General features: G+C 40.0%; 1 protein-coding gene across 6 annotated transcripts in view; it reads left to right on the forward strand.

The window, feature by feature from the left end:
- tcf12 (transcription factor 12) overlaps positions 1-20,631 on the forward strand; it is a 91,648-nt gene that overhangs the window by 39,644 nt on the left and 31,373 nt on the right. For all 6 annotated transcript variants that reach the window (XM_053492097.1, XM_053492100.1, XM_053492094.1 and 3 more), the window contains one exon: positions 16,318-16,379. In XM_053492097.1, the coding sequence (XP_053348072.1) occupies positions 16,318-16,379 (62 nt within the window). The remainder of the gene's footprint in view (positions 1-16,317; positions 16,380-20,631) is intronic.

The following is a 20,631-nucleotide window of genomic DNA, read 5'->3' on the forward strand; positions in this document are numbered from 1 at the left end:
CCTTTAGTAGTTACCACTTGTAGATGCCATGACCTACAGCAACGGTATTTATGGGCAACTTTACATTACTGATATGACAGTGTTTTTAGTGCAGCTCTTAGAAAAAGTAGTCTTTCATCAAAGTTTTTTTTTTCCATCGTTATGCCGTTTGATCATTTTACTCATCATGCAACAAGTATGGCCTAATTTCAGTCCTATGAGCAATGAACAAAACAAGCATGTCTTAAAATGCTGAATGATTGATCAGGAAGGTTCCTCAGAAAGATGTTTAAAGTGTATATAGAACAAATCTGGCTTTCAGCACATGCTTAGAAGTAACAACTTAAAAAAAAATCTGCCTTAACATGCGTTTCCTACTTATTTAACCCTCTCTCCTCTAATTTCACCTCCCCTGCCCATGCCCACTCATGCAGCTCCCTCTTTTTTGTTATCCCATAGCTCCAGGCAACAGCTCTTGCCAATAAAAATGTTAGCGATTGTTAGATGAAACACAGTTGAAGTTAAAGGCCAATGATTCATTAGGAAGGAATTTTGCCAGTGGAACGAATGCCGTCTGGGCCCGGGCTAATTCTCTGCCACTGATGTGAATGACTCTACCAGACGACTAGAACTACATTTCCACAGTCCCTCATACCTGCTGGAATCCATCTTACACACACACTCCCACTCTGCTATCCATCTCTGTTGTGTTCATTCACCCCCTTCATAGTGTGGTAGAGCTCCCGGTCCAATCAGGAACCACATAGTAGACTTTCCTTAGAGACCGAGAAATTGATACTACTCAAACTTTACTGTTATAGTAACATGTCTTTATTTGTGTCTCGTTGACATGGTTTTAAATCTTACTAAAAGTCATTAGCAAGTATTATTATATGTTTAGTCACAAAGTAATTATTATTACATGCTATAAAAATTTCCCCTTGATCAGAGCTTGGTGTGTCAGAAACAGGGTATATTTTTCATGAGGTTTGCAGAGGTGGAACAAGTGCTAAAAATAAGTTAAGATTGTGGTTTCTGTGCACGTGATTGCTGCTTTGCCACCTGCAACTAGTTTAACCCTTTACCCGAGGCCAAAACTGGAATTTCCACCCGTTTTGTGGTCGTCTGTGTTCAGCATTGTATTTTTGTGATGTCACGTTTCACCATAGTGGGTAATGGCTAATATGAAAAGAGACATGTTCAGATTTGCAGGTTTTCATACATACGTTATTTATACAAACTGTATAAGTCAAGTTACATTTACCTATTTTATCTAGCCAGTTAGGTTAAAATCTTTTATTGTGGCAGATTTATATAGATTTATATACATAAAAAAATGTGATGTGCGATATGTCCTGTTCAGCTTGTTAGTTACTTTTTTCCCAGTCACAGACGAAACAATAGATAAACAAGTTGGTTATTGTAAAAAATGGTAGCATGTCGCTTTACTTTTTGTACAGTTGAGATAGACACTATCACTATAATGTTAGCGACTGCTTCTTCTGTTAGGCATTTTGTTTGACTTCTGGGTTAAAGCCTTGGGCGGAATTTTCTGATTTCTATGTCCGATTGAGGTATATGTGCAGGAGTAGCTCGACTCCCAACCGTTTTTATCTGTTTGTGCTAATTAGACTTTAAAAAGTTTAATTTTAGTACAATTTCAGTACAACTACTGTATTTAGACATGTATTTGACAATGTCATGTAAACGTGCGGAGTGTTATTGTGGGCGGTTGTGAATTGTTTGCAGCCTCCCCAAGATCCCACCTTCCCATGCCCTTGCTCACCAGCTCATAATACTCTACACACCGAAGCCCAACAGTGCCCTGACTACTCTTATAACAGACATTATACACACTGGCTAAAAATGTCCTGTTTTTATTTTTGCCAAATTTCTATTCTGCCAACATTATTGTACCTTTTACAAAAAATGCAGAAAATTTTGAATTAATTGCCGTGGCCATGTGTCTAAAACTAGTGCTAAAATTGATTGCATAAAACATTAAAACGTCTAGATAGATTTACAACTCCAGTCGCTTGGGCACAGCGAGGCTGAATGTGTGCATATTTGTCTGGCTGGATGGGGTAGCTGATGTAAGCATATTGCTAATTCTGTTTGGTGCACCTACTTCCACAGTACAGTCCTGCCAGACTAAAACTGAAAGAGACAAAAAATGGGGGAAAAAAAAACCCAGTAGAACTTTTTTTTTTGTTTCTTTGTTTTAATCTCAACTTTAAAGTGGAGTGTTATTCTTGTTTTTGCAGTCAGTAATGTATCTAGAATGTTTATGGTACAGAATGGGTTTGACAGAAGCTTTACATCTGAACGAGTCTTAAATTCCACACGGATAAAACAAGACTGTCTTTGAACGGCATGTTGTGTGTAATAATGTAGGAAGACATGCTTCTGTGAAAGCTAATGGGTAATGGGCTGTGTGAAGCGTAATTACTCTGAGACCTGCTGAAATCAGAGGGGGCTCATGGGTCAGACTGTGGGGCTTCTGTCTGCCACCTGTGTGCAGCAGAGGTCCTACTGTGCCCTACAGGTGCTGCATTTACACACACGCGCGCGCACATACACACCTGGCTAGAGGTCTCAGGTGGTTAGCCAGGAGCAGTCTACCTATAAATAGATCCCCCTGACAGAGAAGCTGAATCCACTAAACGAGGCTGTGTAATCATGTTAGGTTCTTTCAGATGTGCTCATTCCAGTTACATGTAGCATGATCCAGTACTACACACACACACACACACACACACACACACGCACACACTTCCTACAGCCCTGTGTTTGTGTGTGATGTAACCCAAAGACTTTGCTACCTTGCACATTCCTTAAGTACGCTCCAGTTCTTTAATCTATCAATCTTAATGAGTTTAATGAAACATGGTTCACATATTTTTTCTTGCACTTGCCTTTAAATACAAGCAGCACAGTGACGAGGCTCAGACGCTGCGTTATCTGAAGAGAGAGCGTGCAGGACATTTGACATTAACAGGGGCAGGAGCGACTGCAAAACTCATTGTGGTTGGACCCATGATGAGAACTGTAATTAGAGATTTCTTGAGGGCCACCCCACTTCTGTACAAAAAAAAAGTATGCACTCACTCTCAACAGGTTTTTGCTTTCTCTCCTCCCTACAGGGAGTTAAAGTGGGTTTTATACTGCTCAATCTCATCCCTTCAGCATATATTCAACTAACGACTATTTTAATTGATTCTGAATCGCACAATTACTCAATGACTCTTAACTTGTGTATTTGGCACCAGCACATTTTCCATCTGCACGTTACCATGACAACGATGCAAAGTCTAAGATTGTAAAGTTAGAGCACATTTGCAATGTCAACCAGATAATTCTTTTTGGTATTCTGTGTTTTACAGAAAAAATTTTTAATGTTCAGTTGCTATAGCTGTATATCAAAAGAAGGGTCTTATAATTACATATTGGTTGTTTTTCTGTCAAAAATGTATTGTTTATAAATGAAAGTTTTTTTCTTAATTCTTTTTTAACTTTTATTTTTATCTAGATTATCTGTTTTACAGAAAAGTAAAAAAAATGGGACTTTTAAACAAGAACGGTGTTTATTATGCAATTTTAGGAATTATGGTATCAATGGCAAGTATTTAAAAGGGTTATTAGAATCAAACAAATGATTTGACATGATTGTTATTATCTCGTTATTAACCAATTATTAGATTTTGATAGAATAAAATTATGTATGTTGAATACAAAAGATAATGTTACCAGAATTAGAAAACACATATAGCATGAGATTATTTTGGCACGATTATTTTCCCCTTGTGAATTTAAAAGTGAGGTTTTTATAGACAGAGATTTTATCAATCGAATTTTCCATTTGTTTTGAAACACCATATAAAGAAATTACGCGAACAGCAAAAACTATGATGCTTAGCAGCGAGAAAACCACTGATTACAAGATTTATCTTAAGGCGTAATCGACCAACAGGAAATTTATATCGCTGCCGCAACCCTACTGTCACTCCAATAACACTGATTCACTGATCATGAAATGTTTGGTTTTTTTTTTTTTAAATACAAAATGCTACATCTCATGTTGGCAAGTGACATGGTTTTGACATTCACCATTAGCTAACAAGCTAATTTACTGAGACCTTTATGAGACTTTATCCTCCAGATAAGCTTCCAGTTCAGAAGTGCTCTGTTGCTATGACACAGTCATCTTAGCAAATGTTGCATCTTTGCTGGCTAAGTTAAGATTGAAGTGCTCTCACACTTTAAAGTTTTTTGGTCATAAAGTCATTGCCTTCACTTTGTTACATCATAATAAGTAGTACCAGCATGATACCATGCATGATAATGTCGCAAATTAATTGATACCAAAATTTGTTGGCAACAAATTTGGTAATTGATTTTTTTGATTATTTGCCTATATAAACTGTAGACATGTGTGCTAGTGAAAAATCCCAAGAGATTAGCTGTGTAATATACCCTTACTGTATCTAAATTACCCTTACATAATAAAGTGGCACACCCACTTTTACCCACAGGAAGCCAACATTTTTATAGGCTACCGGATTCTTTTCAATTAGATGAACTCCGAACTAGCATCTTAATTAATTAAGCATGTCCCTGCACCTAAGGCGTATTGCACTGGTATTATAAAGTGCACTGTTCAGTTTCCTGTCCTGTTTAGTTCATTGGCAATGATGTGAAGAACTGCATATGTATTTTTTTTAATGCTATTTATTTAAAACAAAATTCCTATTTTAAACATCAAAAACTGCTTAAAAATAGATTTTCTTTGGACTGTCTGTCAGTTTCCTGAATATTTGTGCTTTCCATTGTCAGCTTGGACAGAGCGATCCTTTTTTGCAGTGTGTGTGTATATAGGGGATATGCCTGGAATGCCGTGTTGCTAAATCAGGACTTAGAATTTTCCTCTTCCATTCTTCCTACTCTGTCCTTCAATTCGGGCTCCTCGGAAATCTCATTGTTTCCTGGCATCCCATACCAACCCTCCAGGCCGCCCTTTGATGTCACTCGAACAATTCAGATTCCACCCCAGGACGTGAAAGAACATCTCTGCCCTCGTTTTTCCATTGCTTGTTATTTTTATTCCTGTCTCGGGGGTTGTCATTGTGACGTCGGCCACTTTGTTGAGCTCACGAAGAACACCGGCGAGGCACCATCACACTGTCCGTCGTGTAGTGTGGAGAAGGTTATTAGATAGCTCATCACCCTGCTCTGTGGAAAACGTGAGGAAGAGAGGATGGCTAGAGAATGAGGTAGAGTGGGATGGATGGATGTGTGATTATGAAGTCATCAGGCATGAACCGGTAGGCTAGGGGCAAGCCGCTCCCTCTCTCGTGAGCCCTCAGGGTGCCATTGATTGGTGACCATGTGTTTGTGGCCGATAGACTGTGAAATGGTGTGTTGCTGCACGGCTGTGTCGCACCTGCGTCCCACCAAGGTGATTGATTGGTTTGGTCATGTGGAATGTTCCCATCTGGTCTGCCGTAATGCATTTCTCTTTCTCTCTTTCTCTCACATATCACTGAATAGTGGACACTACCTAAAGCAGACGGTTATGCTCAGACACAACAGCAAAGGCCATGCGAAAATATCAATCCGGTTTTTTTTATTTATTTTTTTTTATTTTTTTTTGTTTACTAAACCCAATGATGATCCAACGTTAAATGTCCTGTGGTTGTGTATTTAAAGAGAGAGATTTTCCTTTGGCTTAAATAGGTTCACAGGTTCATTAATTTGCAATGGGTTGCCAATCATCCCCCAGAGGTTAACCTTAAAGCCACTCAGATATTTATCTTGATAGTTTATCTCTCTGTTGATATTGTGAGCAATTCATCAGTGTGAGTCAGTAAACAGGGTATAAGGTCTTATTCTCATTCAATCCTCTGTCAAAATGCAGAATCACTTTTGCCTACCTTTAAATAACTTATGCATCAACATGTACACAGATGGGGGGTGAGATATTTTTAACCAGTATAAGGTCAGGTTTTGCATCCTTTTTACTCAGAAGATTTTGGTTTTGTACTGTCTATATACACTGCCTCGTTTAAAAAAAAAAAAAAAAAAAAAAAAGTCTCAGACTATAAGATTTCATTCAGTCACCACAGTCTGGTGGCCAGTTTATGTGTGAAAGTGATTCCTCTTGCTTCCAGAACCACTCTTACATGATGTGAGTCTCAAATATAAGACTTTTTTTCTAATTATTTGCACTAACAAATGGAATTCTTATGGCTACGCAGTGGTTTAGTCCCAATCCTGTGAGCTCTTATTACATTGTGTGCATTTGGAAATGCTTTTATTTTCACTATTAAGGATGTATTTGATTTTTACTGTAGGTTTTTTACCATACAACTTGACCAAGCATCTAAGTGATCTCCAATCATGATAATTTTTTTCCAATCACATTTTATTCATATAGTTGACGGTTTAGCACTATTCTTCCAGATGTTAAAAGTTTTTAAACTAGTTCCAGTAATCTCAGATTTTCTTAGTTGTTTTCTTAGTTTGATGCAGTTTCACCCTTTAAAAAACAACAACCTTTTTTACCTTTTTTTTTCTCCTTTTTTTAGCTAGGCAGTATAATTCGTCGGCCAAGCTTTATTATCGTATCTGTGGGCATGGAGTTTGCATGTTCTCCCAGTGCTTGATGGGTTTCCTTCGGGTACTTCGGTTTCCTCCCACAGCCCAAAGACATGCTGATTTCTGTTCCCAAATTGCCTGTAGTGTGTGAATGAGTGTGTGTGTGTGTGTGTGTGTGTGTGTGTGTGTGTGTGTGTGTGTGTGTGTGTATGTGTGTGCCCTGCGATGGATTGGCACCCTGTCCAGGGTGTACCCTGCCTTGTGCCCTAAGCCTATAATATAATTCAACATGGATGCATTTTTAAAAGCCATTTACATCATATTGGTTTGCCTACTTCGTTCATAATAGAGCTGTAAATACTGACTCTCCAGGTCAGTAGGAGGTGATATTGCATTCACTGCACATAAAGTCAAAAGTGGAAGAAAAAGCGAAACTCATTTATTTGCGCAAAATGAAAATGATTTCTGTTTTCTGGAAAAACCATGAAATAATTTTGAGGAGTTCTTAATTTTTTTAAGTATTTAATGTTTAAAATTTCACCTAAATAATTTAAAAGGAGTGAATTGCTTCTGAATTAAAAACAGAACTATCAATCACCAATCACACAACTCTAGTTCCTGCTATAAAGATGCAAATAAAAACTGGTTAAATGACTGAAAGTTTGGACAACCTTCCTTGTCATCTGATGGCTTGGTCATGGCTTACATGGCATAGATATACTAACATAACCAACATGGCTTCCAGAGACACAGAAAGAAGATTTATCTTGGTTTATCACACAATGTTATTTATATCACATGCATTTCCTATATAACTTCTATTAGACTACACCTGAAGTTGTGTAGTGGTAAAAAGAAAAACAAACTCTAAGTAGGGTAGGTAACAACGATGCTTACTGAAAAGACAAGTCACGTTTAGCAACTGTTAAGTGTCCTAGCAACATCTCAATGCTTTCCTGCGGGATCGTTGAATATTTATGATATGTAAATTACATTCATCCCAGCGTCCTCCTGACACCCAAGCGTTAAGACGGCTAGCTGGCTGCTAGCAACCTAGCCAATTTGCTACAGCTAGACAAGAGTGGGGTCGAGTTTTCATGATAACAGTCATGCGGTTTTGTTTATCGTGAACATTAGCTATGTTAAGATTCTAACTGATTGAACCTCTTGCAAGGTCAAAACCACTTAAATGAACCTAGTCATTTTTGAGAGCCGGAATATGATTTAAGTATTATTTAGAACATTAGGCTGTAGTGCGTGATTTGCAAGAGGGAAAAGGCCATGATCATCTCTCTGATTTCTGACGAGCATGACTCATGAATTGTCTTGTTGTTTCCTACCGACTCCCTTTCGTCGTTTGATTCTTTTACCCCTTTGTCTTGTTTCTCCCTAATCCCTTGCTCTCTCTTTCCTTCTCTCTGTCTCTCTCTTTTTTTTTAAATTGATCTATTCATTTCAGCTAATGACTAATTACATATCAGAGTGCATCAGCAGAGACATTCATCATCGTACAACGTAATAATCAATGACATTTCAACAAAGGAAAAAATAAATATGCAAATAAGAACTCATTAACATTTGCGCTAGCTGTTTGAATAATGCCGCTGCTGACAGGGCTGTAATTAGCCGAAATTGATGCTGAGCTCACTGTGTGTGTGTGTGTGTGTGTGTGTGTGTGTGTGTGTGTGTGTGTGTGTGTGTGAGTGTGAGAGAGAGGGGAGTGTAGTATAACCCTACACATTAGTTCTTGGCTCAGTGTGGGCCAGCCCCCTCTCTACAGGCACGGGCCACTGTAAGCCTGCTGAAGGAGGAGACCAACGGCTGCATTATTTGGCAGCACACTCCCGACCCGTCCCACAGTGTAGCCCGGCTGACTTTATTTACCATCAAACAGAACCCGTCTCAACATCAAAAAGCTTCTGAAAAAGCAGAGCTGTACGCAAACAGCGACAAGAAAACAAAGGATCGTTTTTAAAAGCCCGAGAGACAGTGAGCGAGTGGGTGTGATGCTTTTCTTGGCATCATAATGTTGTGTGTGCGTGTGAGTGTGTGAATGAATCACACTGCATTGATGGCTGAAGGTTCTTGTGGACAGAGACTTTTTACAGCTGTAAATTAAATTCTCTGCATAGCTGTCATTTTAATCTTTTATATATATAGCTCTGTCTTGTTTTCTCCTTGTGTCTGTCTGCACTGGTTTCTCTTTTTCGTTCTCTCTCCCTCTCTCAAAACCTAACCCCCCCACCACCACCCCCACCCTGCTTCCTGCCTGCTTTCCTGTTTTTGTCATGGATATTAACAGCAAAAGCAGCAAAACACAATAAGGCTGTTTGTCAGTTTTTGGACAGCTCAAAGTGCTGATTATAACAAGTTGAAGGAATTTCTTTTATTGCATGTATTAGCCTTGCCATATGGCTCAACACGCAACATTAACTTGACAGGGATAATGAATTGCACCAAGGTTCCAGATTTCTGAGCACTGCGACAGGAACATGGCTGAGCCTTTACGTGTTCTCTGAGAAGGAGGGGTGGAAGCCAAGGAAAGGTTCATTTGCTTTAAGCAATACTTTTCTATTTCCTTGGCTCGTGCTCGTTTAGGACAGAAGTGGCCTGTGTGCAGGGGAAACACAGAGGTCTTAGGAATGCGGGAGAGGGAGAAAAAGCGATGACAGGGTACGGGAGAGAAAAAGAAAGAGAGAAAAGCGGACGGCAGAGTGCGGTTACTAATTGGCTGTTTTTGTGGCTTGCCTTTTGAATTGATCCCTAGAGATGCTTAGATCACTACCTTCCTGAGTATCAAAACAAAAGCAGAGCTCAGCCCAGGCTGGAGGAGGCGCCCTTCTCACACACTTGCCCTTGAGTCTGTACATAATCTGTATTACTTAATAACTAGCAGTGATTGGTTTAAGCCTTTGTTTTGCATCATTTATAGTGACTATATATAAAATGTATAGAATATGCTAAAAGTAAAAAGGACTGAGTTTCTAGGACTGAGTTGACGTATAAATCCTGACGGTTGGGGTTTGATGTAACACATGGTGCATGTGTACACATGTGTCCTGTACATGTCCTAATGCCTCAACACCACACCTGGATGCCTCCTTACAGGCAGAGTGATGAATTCTCTTTCAGTCCCATCCTTCATTATGCTGAAACACTCTGCTTTTTTTGTTCCCCAGGGAGAGCAAGCGCAAAAAAGGCGCTGTCATCGACAAGCATCTCGGCACATCGCAGTAGAGGAATATTGCTTCATCCTCTGCGTCTCTTGACGCTCAGCCCAGCTGATAGCACTGCAGTTTGAGGGCTGCTCTTGATAGCACTGGCTTGCAGGAAGAGATAGTCAACAAAAGCTCTGTTTAGACCAGGGAAAGTGTCAAGGCTGAGAAGGCCTGTATTAAATTGCTTCTTTGTTTTCGTTGGGTTTTTCCCTCTTTTAGCTGAGATTGTCTTATTTTGTCGGTATGTGCTCAACAGGTTGGGTGGAGGTGATGATTTGATAGTGTTAGTAGCTCTGCTTGTTGTCTCAGAAGACCTAAGCATGTGCGAAACAATGAAGAAACCTGGTAGATGTGTACCAATAGTAAAACGATATAATGCTCGAGTGTGCTGTTAGAGCAAAACAATCCAAGTGGTGTGTGTGAATGATTGTGTGTACAGTTCCTACAGACAGATACTTGGCAAGTTGGTGCCAAGTTATCCTTCATTTTTTGAGCGACTTCAGTGTGCTCTGAGCCACCTTGGCCTGGATTGTCATTTACGGACATACGGCCTTCTTTAAAACGATTGCACCATTCAGATGTTTTTACCTGCAGCTAAGAGTCTCATCACCATACTGTGCTTGATGTCAATCGATTTTTCCGCCTTTTTTCAATTTTTAAAAGTCCTGGTTTGACTTGAACCAGATGGATGTTAAACACGTTAGAAGAAGCATATTTTCCTGTAAGCAGCTGATTTAAGTTCTAACTTGAACTATTTGAAGGCAAACATGGCTGGTCATTATTTTAAAGTGCATCCTGTTTAGGACGTTGCATTAAAATGAACCGTCTTGTAGAGAAGGATGAAAGGATTCAAGCGTAAGCGAAGTGGGACATTAGAAAACAAAAACTCACACACAACTGGGTTTCTGATTAAATATTCACAGCGTCCCAGTGTAGTGTGATTTTTGCCACACGCCTGCATCAGTAGCTCAGGATGTTGTGCAGGGAGAGCGGCAGGGTGGAGAGTGGCACGCAGGGCGAGTGCAGTATTGATCAGCCAGCCTGTCAGCACTCCGGCAGCAGGATGGAGGATGTGATCAGAATGATAAAAGCCCCACGATCGGAGGCTCACGAGGACGCAGCTAATCAGTGACCTCTACACCCACATCCTGAAGTTCATCTGAGATCGTGCACTGCCAATTAGTTTTGCGTTTTCCTCTCAGTCTAGTGTTGGACTACGTTCTCCATCACTCTGCTCACACTGTATCCCCACTTGTTCAGCATCTCATGCTCACTTACTCAGTTGTGTGTGTGTGTAGGGGGGGAGGGGGTGGTGGTGGGGCCCACAGCTGCGCTAGCTGGCACTGCTTCCTCAAACATCAGCGGTGCAGCCAGCAGCCTGCTTGGCACAAACACTCGCCAGTAACACTTAAACAAATTGCTATAGCAGTGACTTACATTGTTGATTTTTAGCATTCCAGGAGACATTTTTTTGTCTTTTTTTTTTCTCCTCCTTTTGTCCTTGGACACTTCAGCTTTGAGAACATTCAGTGTTTAGAACACACCCCTAATAATTTTCCATCTCCCTCTATACTCCCTCTCTCTCTCTCTCTCTCTCTCTCTCTCTCTTTCTGGTTTATTCTGGCCCCTGTGGATTTTTGTTTTTTATCCTCCACAAATTTTTTGGAGCTACTTTTTTCCTCATCACAACTCCCACAGTTTTAATACAACACTTTTTTGGCGTCCCAAAGACACTCATGGCTGTAGTTGATCAAATATCCAGATTTTTAAACTCATCACACTGTTTGTTTATTTAATGGGGTAGATTGAGCCATAAGGCATATCTAATGTGAAACTTGAATTAAAACAACTTTGTTGATTTGTGTCTCACGTCTTATATAGAGCTCTATAGAATGTTGCAAGACAAATATTGCGTCTTACATCAGTTGAAATGGTGTTTAATTAAAAAATTTATATATATATGTATATGTGCAAAAGTAGTATGTGATTTGAAGCAAACTCCCCTTCTAGTAAAATTGCTGATATTCCGAGAGTGGAGGATTGGATTAACAGGACAACAAGTTTAGCAACATGCAAAATACAAGGCTAGTGTTTTAGTCTGTTTTGCATGCTTAAGCTGTGTATTTTGCTCTTGCGGTATATTACAGACACATTACACTGCTTTGGATGCGGTTGTTTATTTATTTATATGAGCTTTAGACAATTTGGTGTGATTTGTCTATTGATGACATCGGGACAAAGTCTGTATGAATCATTATATTTTGGCTAGTGTTGGGGGACGTTGCTTTTTAAAGTAACTAATTACATTACAAAATTACTGTCTTTAAAAAGTAATCAGTTACATTACAGTGTTACTTTCTGATAAAAGTAACGAGTTAGAGTACTTTTCCATTGCAGAAAATAAAAACTCCTTTGTGATTCCTCATGCATGTTGTTGTATTCAAGACCTTTATAATTATTCTACCATCATCACTTAGCGAAGTTTGGCCCATAATCTGTTAACTACTGTGATTAGGTTTCCATCTTTCCGCGTGTCGGTCCTTGCATAGTCAAACTGCATAGGTAAGGTAGGGGTATAACAGCAGAAATAACAGAGGGGGCGGGTTATTGGGGGCGGGGCTTGTAGGACACCTTTCTCACACACACACACACACACACACACACACACACACACACACACACACACTAATAGATTAGGAATGACTGCTGTCTGGCTCACGGATTACATAAATTGTCTAAATAACGAATTGTCTTTTTAAAAAAAATAACTGAGTATTTAAATTGCGGACCTAACGCATTACTGTAGATTACTCATTACATCAAAAAGTAATCCAAGTACTCTACACCTAACACTGCTTACGGCTGATAACTTACAAAAAAAAAATTGGAGTACAGTAGCTGAAATTATTAAAACAACAAGCCTTGTAAAATACGAAGGGTGTTCAAGACAAACCAGGATTTTGATTCTGCAGACTTAAAGAATACAGCTATGAGAGGACAAACTGCTTTTATATCTCTATATAACCCCCTGCTCCTCTAATACACTCATTCCAGCATTACAATAGCGTTCAGATACCATTACTGGAGGACGTTTTCTTGGCATGCTGAAGGCATAAACAGACTGCCTGCTTCAAGTCTGAAACACCGGCCTCCCAGGAACTCTTTTAATGACCCAAACATTTGGAAATGGCTTGGAGCGAGGTCGGGAGTGTACAGGGAATGTGGGAATAACTCCCTGTCGAGTTCTTGTACTGTGCATGTGGTGATGTTGGTGATGTTGCGTGATTGTGTGTACAGTTCCCAGAGACAGATGCATCTCTTCCTGCAAGATGGCAACAAGTTATCCGTTGATTTTCAAGAATCAGGCAGTATACTTGCTAAATATTCACGGGAACGACTGCAGTGTGCACCGAGCCATCAGGGACAGGATCGTCATTCGTGGACATACACAGCCTTTTTTTTTTTTTTTTTTTTTAAAGTGTGCACCATTCAAATGTTTTACTGCAGCTGAGAATCTCATCATACTGTGCTCTCGCTGAAGTCTTCTGTAAATGTCAATCAGTTTTACACCTTCATTCACAAGAAATTTAATGACAAGTCCTCATAATTTAACACCCCTTGTAGATTAGCATGCAGTTAAATTTTTAGCTGTCAGGCTTGTAGTACTTTAACTGTTCTTAGACACTTTATAGCTTGATATAAGGGTGGTAATTTATAATTCATGTACAGTCTGTCTGTGTTGGTTTGAAGGCGTGAGAGTAGCAACTCTTGGGAGGTGCCTTAACAGTTATTTCTGGGTGACCATGCATGCTAGTGCGATAAACAGTTAAACGCATGTTTATCGTTCATTTCCTGTGGGAACCGATCAGAGTCAGAGTCCCTTGGCAGTTTCCAACGCATGGCTGCCTTATGCCGCGTGGAGGGCATTGGGTGGGTGTGTGTGTGTGTGTGTATGCATGCGTGGGTGTGCTGTATGGAGGGACACACTAAGCGGATGTTTTTTTTTTTTTTTTTTTTAGTGCTGGCTGCCACACTCAGGATTTAAAACAACAACATGACCTAATAAATTATTCAGCTTATACAGGGTGTGTGTGACAGAACACATGCTGCAACCGAATATTTCAATGCTGGACCAAAGCGCATCTGCATATTGTCTGCATGTTTGTGTACATGTCACTGACGAAAGCTCAGTAACCCAAACTGTGCTGAGTAGCTGCTCAGGAAGTCAGGGAAAGAGAGGCTTTGCAACCTTTGCAGTCTCTGTAAACAGATGTTTCGGTCTCGAGTGGTGGCTTGTGTGTGTTACGCTCCTGCAGCTTGGCCACAACTAAGCTCACTCTTCCCATGCAGGAGAGAGCGCTAACCCAGAAATATCTTGTTACATCCAATGAGAACAGTTTGACACCACAAGGGAAGCAGTTTTCAGTTAAACCACGGTACCTGATTGCCTGTGCCTCTCTGGAGACGCCGCCACCTTGCAGCCAAGTAGCAAGAAACATGAACTAACAGACACGTGGTGGAGTACACCTGAGCCCTGCACAGCCACACTGGCTTGCCTCAGCCCTCCACCTCAAACTTGTGTGTTTGTGTGTGTGCATCAGGAAAGGAGATGGAACCAAATATCTCTTACTGTGTGTTTTAAAGCTTATAAAAATATTTATCTTTTTCTGGAATAAACAGAATTTACCTTCACCACTGTGTTTGCTTTGCTAATGTTTGAAAGGCTGACAAGTATAGTATACGACATCTAAGGTAAAGTTGTTTGTCATTTTATTTGCCGGACGAGTCTCCTGTTTATGGCTTTTCCTGCTCCGAGTAAAACTTGCTGAATTTAGATTTGCCGAAGTGGATCATGTGTTCTGTATACTACGCTTGTTTTAAAGTAATCCTTCAGTTACCAGGTAGGATTCTGGTTTCCCAAAGTGTCACTGAGGCAAGGCAAGTGAGTATCACTGAAGGAAGTGACCCATCTTGTGAAAACCTTTTATCGCATGTTAGTTTGAAGGTATACACTGAATTTGGTCATTTGGTACCGAACGGGGTCTTCAAGACGAATACAGAATTATCCTAAAACCATGGATGTATGAACTATAGATGTGAATCACCAGTCACAGCCCAATACAATATCACAATACCTACGTGCTGATTCGGTTAAATTTACGATTCTATAAGTATCATGATTTAATATACTCGACTCAATATTACATTTTTCCCTGTTTTGTTAACTGTTTTAAAACCTTTAGAAATGTTTAATGAGTAATTCATTGCAGGCCATTCCTTATAGCATTAGTTTTCTTATTTAAAGAAACCAAGAGCAACATTTAAACACTGCAAAACGTCACACTCATTCACACACTACAGGCAACTTCGGAACGCCAGTTAGCCTAATATGCGTGTCTTCAGACTGTGGGAGAAAACCGGAGTCGCCGGAGGAAACCCACCAAGCACGGAGAGAACATGTAAACTCTATCCGCACACAGAGGCAGGAATCGAACCTGGCCGGAAATCGAACCCGGACCCTGGAGGTATAGGACGACAGTGCCAACCACTACACCACCTATAGAAGTTTAACTTTTAACTTAAAATTTAAATTAAATTAAACAGGTTTACTTTTACTGAGCAGCAGGTATCTCTACCATCTAAATTTATTTATTATTATTTCTAAACAAACTTTTACGCTAGCGATTTTTTTTACTAAATTCGTGTTTTGAAAATTGTGTAAGTTTGTGTAATGAGCGAGTTTGATTCTAATTAGCTCTCTGAGTTTGGAGAAAAAGACAGATCTGACGCTTTTAATGCACATGATTTTTGATAATGCAACAATGCGCTCGGTACAGAATCATCTATATCTGAAGCTGAACAGCTGATCACCGGTCATGGCCAATCAAGGCCAAGGAAATATATGTAGCTGATCTGAGTGGTTAGACTAGCTAACAGAAACCACTCTTTTGCAACCATGGGGAGCAGAAAAGCATCTCAGAACATGCCGCAACTCAGTCAGATCAAATCAGATCAAAGCAACACTAAGCAGAATGACAGTTAAGTATCCTGTATGGGCTGGAAGAGGCTGTTAGGAATAGCTTAGTGAGTTTGGCAGCCATATAGCTTGATTTTCCTATGTTAATGGACTGTTATGGTATGGAGAAATAGTCCAGTATGTAATAGACTGTAGTTAATCCAAAATGTCCTGTATATTGTCTGGATTATGTTCACGCTGAGTTGACGGATTGAAAGTGTTAAAGTTTAGATGGACAGACCTGAACAGAAGAATAACATCTGATGTGAGGACAAGTCAAAAACCTGACAAATTCCTGACATAAATCTGTATCCGTGTCAGTGTAAGAATATAAAAGTTCTGGCGTATAGCAACAAGGCCGTTGAGGTTCATTTTTGTAATGCAGCATCAATGTGTTTGGATAATGGTTCTTGTGTACCGGATTATTGTAGGTTTATTGGACACAAAGCTGATAGCATTAAAGTAATCTTCTTTTAATGTAAAGTCTGCTGTCTGTCTGTTTCTCTTCAGGTAAAACTGAGAGACCTCCATTTTCTACGTATGGGAGAGAGCCAGGTGTCTCTGGATGTCAGGTAAAGAGCTCATTCTCAAATTTATCACGTTTATCTGTTGTCTTGTATCCTGTTTACTGAGTCTTAAGTCACTGATGCAGAAAATGTCACCACATGATTAGTCTCAGCCCTAGACAGATTGTTTTGCCGATAACAGTCTCATTGGGTATCTGTGCTTCTATGAGTCTCCACTTCTGTTTTTTTTTTTTTTTTTAACAAAATTTTCGAACATGGTGAAGTGCTCTGACATCTCAGAGTAAAATCTTGTCTTTTAAACCGATCTGCAATGAGCGCAATACTCATCTCATAGTCCGGGATAATAGATCACACATGTATCAACTACAACATGTTTATTACAAACACAAGATACTGTGGCTGATGCATCCATCGCTTTGTATCATTACTGTAGTAGGAATGGATAATATGAAAAAAGAAATCCTAACTGTGGTACAGTTCAGTTGCAGAATCGGAAAAAAGTTTGAAGAGTGTTGTCATTTTTAGTTTATGTCCATAGTCATGATGTGATTGAGTCTAAGATTGGAAAATTGCAGGTAACGTGTACAGTAGATAATACGGCTGGCTGTCAGGTGTGCGGGTCAGAGTGTTTTTTCATCAGCAGGCCTGCAGTGGCTTGGAGATGAGAAGAAGCTGCCTGTGCCAGAGTAAGTGTGTAAACAGGTCTGGGGGAGAAATAGCAGGAAAGTCCTGCTTCATTGGATGAAGAACAGGAACATGACTTTCAGCACCTCCATTAAAGCAGGGTCACTGAGCGTGGGCCAACTCTAGGCTCACAACCACACAGATGTTCTTAACAAAGGCAGGATTGTGTAAGAGAGCTGCTCTCCCTCTCTCCTCTCTTTTTTTCATTTAGCTTACTCGGGCTCTGTCTTCATTTCTGATCAGTCGGGCAGGGCGTGCTCTCTCTCTCTCTCTCTCTCTCTCTCTCTCTCTCTCTCTCAACCCCTGTATTATTGGTTTGTGTATCCTGGTTTTCTACCTGCGTAAGATACAAACTGTTCCCTGTGCGCCGTGATAGCATCGGTAGGATTAAGCTAGCACGCGGAGCTTGTTTTACTATCACAGGTTAAAGCTAACCTTGGCTGCTGGTGTCAGCCTTAATGACCCTTACCTAACCTTGAGCCAGTCCTTACACTAGTAATTAAAGAGCCACACATGCATGCTTTTAAATGCTAGCCATGCAGCGTGCGGTTACAGGCGGGTGAATGGCGCTAGTCAGAGCGAGTGAAAACACTGCGGGCTCTCCAGAGCTGTTGCTCCATTCATAAAAGACCTTTTTGAAAGGGAATGCCAGTTCAGACATTTTGGTGTGGGAACTAGGGAATTTATGCTGGCCTGCAGCTGCACAGATCAGAGCTTGGCGCACACACAGTTTGTCTAGTCGTTGAAGAAAAACAGGAAGGCCAGAAAAACTGTTTGGTTCCTGAGAGAATGTGGGAAGAATGTAGGGCTGCAGAACTGCTATATTAATAATGTAAAATCCGGTGAGACCGCCAATAAGTCATCTCCACCATGTCATGCAGACACAGGTGATCATGTGCAGACATTGTAAGGTGGATAGTGGTTGCTGTTAGCATGGTTTTAAAGAATTGTGTATTACAAAAAAAGTCCTTCGCTAAAAATAGTCAAGGAAAAAGCAGTCGCATAAGTGTTTGACAGAGGGGCAATCAGGTACAGCATTTTCCCCAAAACTAAACAGGCAATTGTTTATTGTGGTTTGTCATCATGCGCAGGCTCTGTGCTTCACTCAGCGTAGTGTTATTGCATCATTTCAGCATGATGTAGATCACTTTGAGTATAATGAGTCACATATTCAAACTGTTTGAGCCAGCTGAGCCCCTGTATTTCTCCAGGAAGAACAGTATTAGCATTTTGTACCTCGAACCAGGTTTTCTTTCGTAGATCTCTATGTTCATGGTGTTAAAGTTAATATCTGAAGTCAGTAACATATTATGTTTCACATTGTATATCCTTGTCTGTCCATCGGTCTAAAATATTTATGGAAGTTTAAAAACCGTGGAGATAATTGACATAATCTGTACGACTTCCAGCTGAAGGCTGCAGCAGGTGTGCACTCAGGATGACAGAGCAGAGGAGGAACGCTATAATTTTCTCCCGATTATCGGCCCGGTCTTGTATATGTTCGAGTTACGGCCCTACATGGGACAGTTGTATTGTTTTGCGATGCAGTGAGTTGAAACCTTGATCTTAAAAAAAACAAACAAACATAAACCCTAAAATGACGCGTGAACAGAACAGCATCTGATTAAGTGGGAGTGTTAACAGGGATGCGGTCGCGGTACTTGGTTGCCGACTCTGAAGGTAAGTGCCGCGCCGGTCTCCCGTGAGGCGGATTAGACTGATTAATGCTGCAGGTTGCGGTTGACAGATGACTGCCATTATCCCCACAAATCTGCCTGACATTTCACAGAAGAAGGCGATCATTCAGAGGGGTGGAGATCTGTAGAAAAGCTGTAAAAATTTCCAGATTACTCATATCCACTTACTCGCTAATTTGTAGGTGAGATATGAAATGTGTTTAATACATTTTTAAAGACTAAAGGATGATTTTTTGGACTTAAAGTAGGGCGATACAATGAATAGCCTTTATTTATGTATAATTTAATTCAATCTCAACTTTTATCTTTCATCTTGGATCAAAAGTTCATTTGTTTTATACATGATCATGTTTATATATAGCTTCTTTGTAAGGAATCATTAAACAGGATTTGTCTCATTTCAAATCTACAGACTTTCTTTGTTTCTTTGATTAGTCCTCTACCGGTCTTTCATCTTAATGCCGCAGTCTTTTGCCTGTCTTGTGGCCAAAACAACAAAGCTACTAATTTAGCTGTGAGGATTTAATATCATTGAACAAAGGCAGCACTAGTCAGTCTGTTGTACCATGTCAGTGTCAGCGTGCCAGAGTCCCTGACAGCTTGTCACTTATGTCCATAAGCTTCTCCACTTATGTCCGAGAGCCTCTTTCCCCCCTTATTTTTCCCGCAGTTAAGAAGAGACTGCCCTGATTTTCACACGACTTGATGGCCTTCAATTTAATCTGCTAATATCAAGAATCTGGCTATTCTTGGTCATAGGCTCTGTGATCCCGTGCCGTGGCCCCCATGGCGATTGATTACGACTTCTATCTGACTTTGATTTGAAATTAGTAGCTAAATAATCTGTCTAGCATACCATCCGTCAGATGACAGAGTTATTTATTTATTCAATTTGGTACATATTATGCACTGAAGTTTTGTTAGGAAATAATACTAAATGATAAGTCTTGCTTACTTTCATGCAATAAATAACACTAATACATAAAACATATGTAGAAACAGTTGTTGTTTTTGCATTATTTTTGCATTTCTTGCCTTTCACTTGTCCTATAATATAATAATAGTTAACAGCTCCAACATTCATATTATTTGCAAGGGCTAATGATGATTAAACAAACAAACGGTGCAGCACCAATAAAACCATAAACAGATACCGTATAAAATATTGCATTACCTAAAATATGCAACAAAATACAGTTAGGCAGCAAAGTGAATCAACACATAACATTAGAACACATAGAACAGTAACATTTAACTTTATGACTTATGTTAATAAAATGTTCATTTTGTATACTGGTGCATGCAATACATATTCAGTCTGTATTTTCAAACATTTCAGATTTTTCCTTTTTGCCTCAATTTGTTCATACGTGGTATTTTGTTATTCAACAATTTAGTTTGATAACGTTTCCATTTGCGTTTTCCTTTTGTGTTGTGATAGTGCATTACAGCTGTGCTTTGATGTTTAGTGTCTCTCCTCGGTCCTTATTTCTAAACCTTCCAAACCATTAAGCTAATTGGGCCATGGCTGTAATTGTCCTCTTAACCCAGTTTGCTGCGGGCAGGTCGCTCAAGTGGCTATCACTTTGAGATGCGACACGCTTCAGAAGGACCAAAGGAGTGTACACTAATCTCCTGTTTATCAGACTCTGAATTAGAGCTACTGCACCGTCTCTTGCTTTCTCTCTCTCTCTTTCTCTCTCTCTCTCTCTCTCTCTCACACACACACACACACACACACACACACACACACACACACACACACACACACACACACACATAATTGGCTCTCAGGCTGTGAGTTAGTGCCTCTGTCTGTCAGATCTGTGGGTTCTGTAACAGCCGCTTTGTCGAATTAAGCCTGTGTGTGTTTCAGAGGACTCGACAACTTCCGAGACTCCTTACACACACATACA

This window comes from Clarias gariepinus, chromosome 3, assembly GCF_024256425.1.
Source record: "Clarias gariepinus isolate MV-2021 ecotype Netherlands chromosome 3, CGAR_prim_01v2, whole genome shotgun sequence".
NCBI classification, from domain to species: domain Eukaryota; kingdom Metazoa; phylum Chordata; class Actinopteri; order Siluriformes; family Clariidae; genus Clarias; species Clarias gariepinus.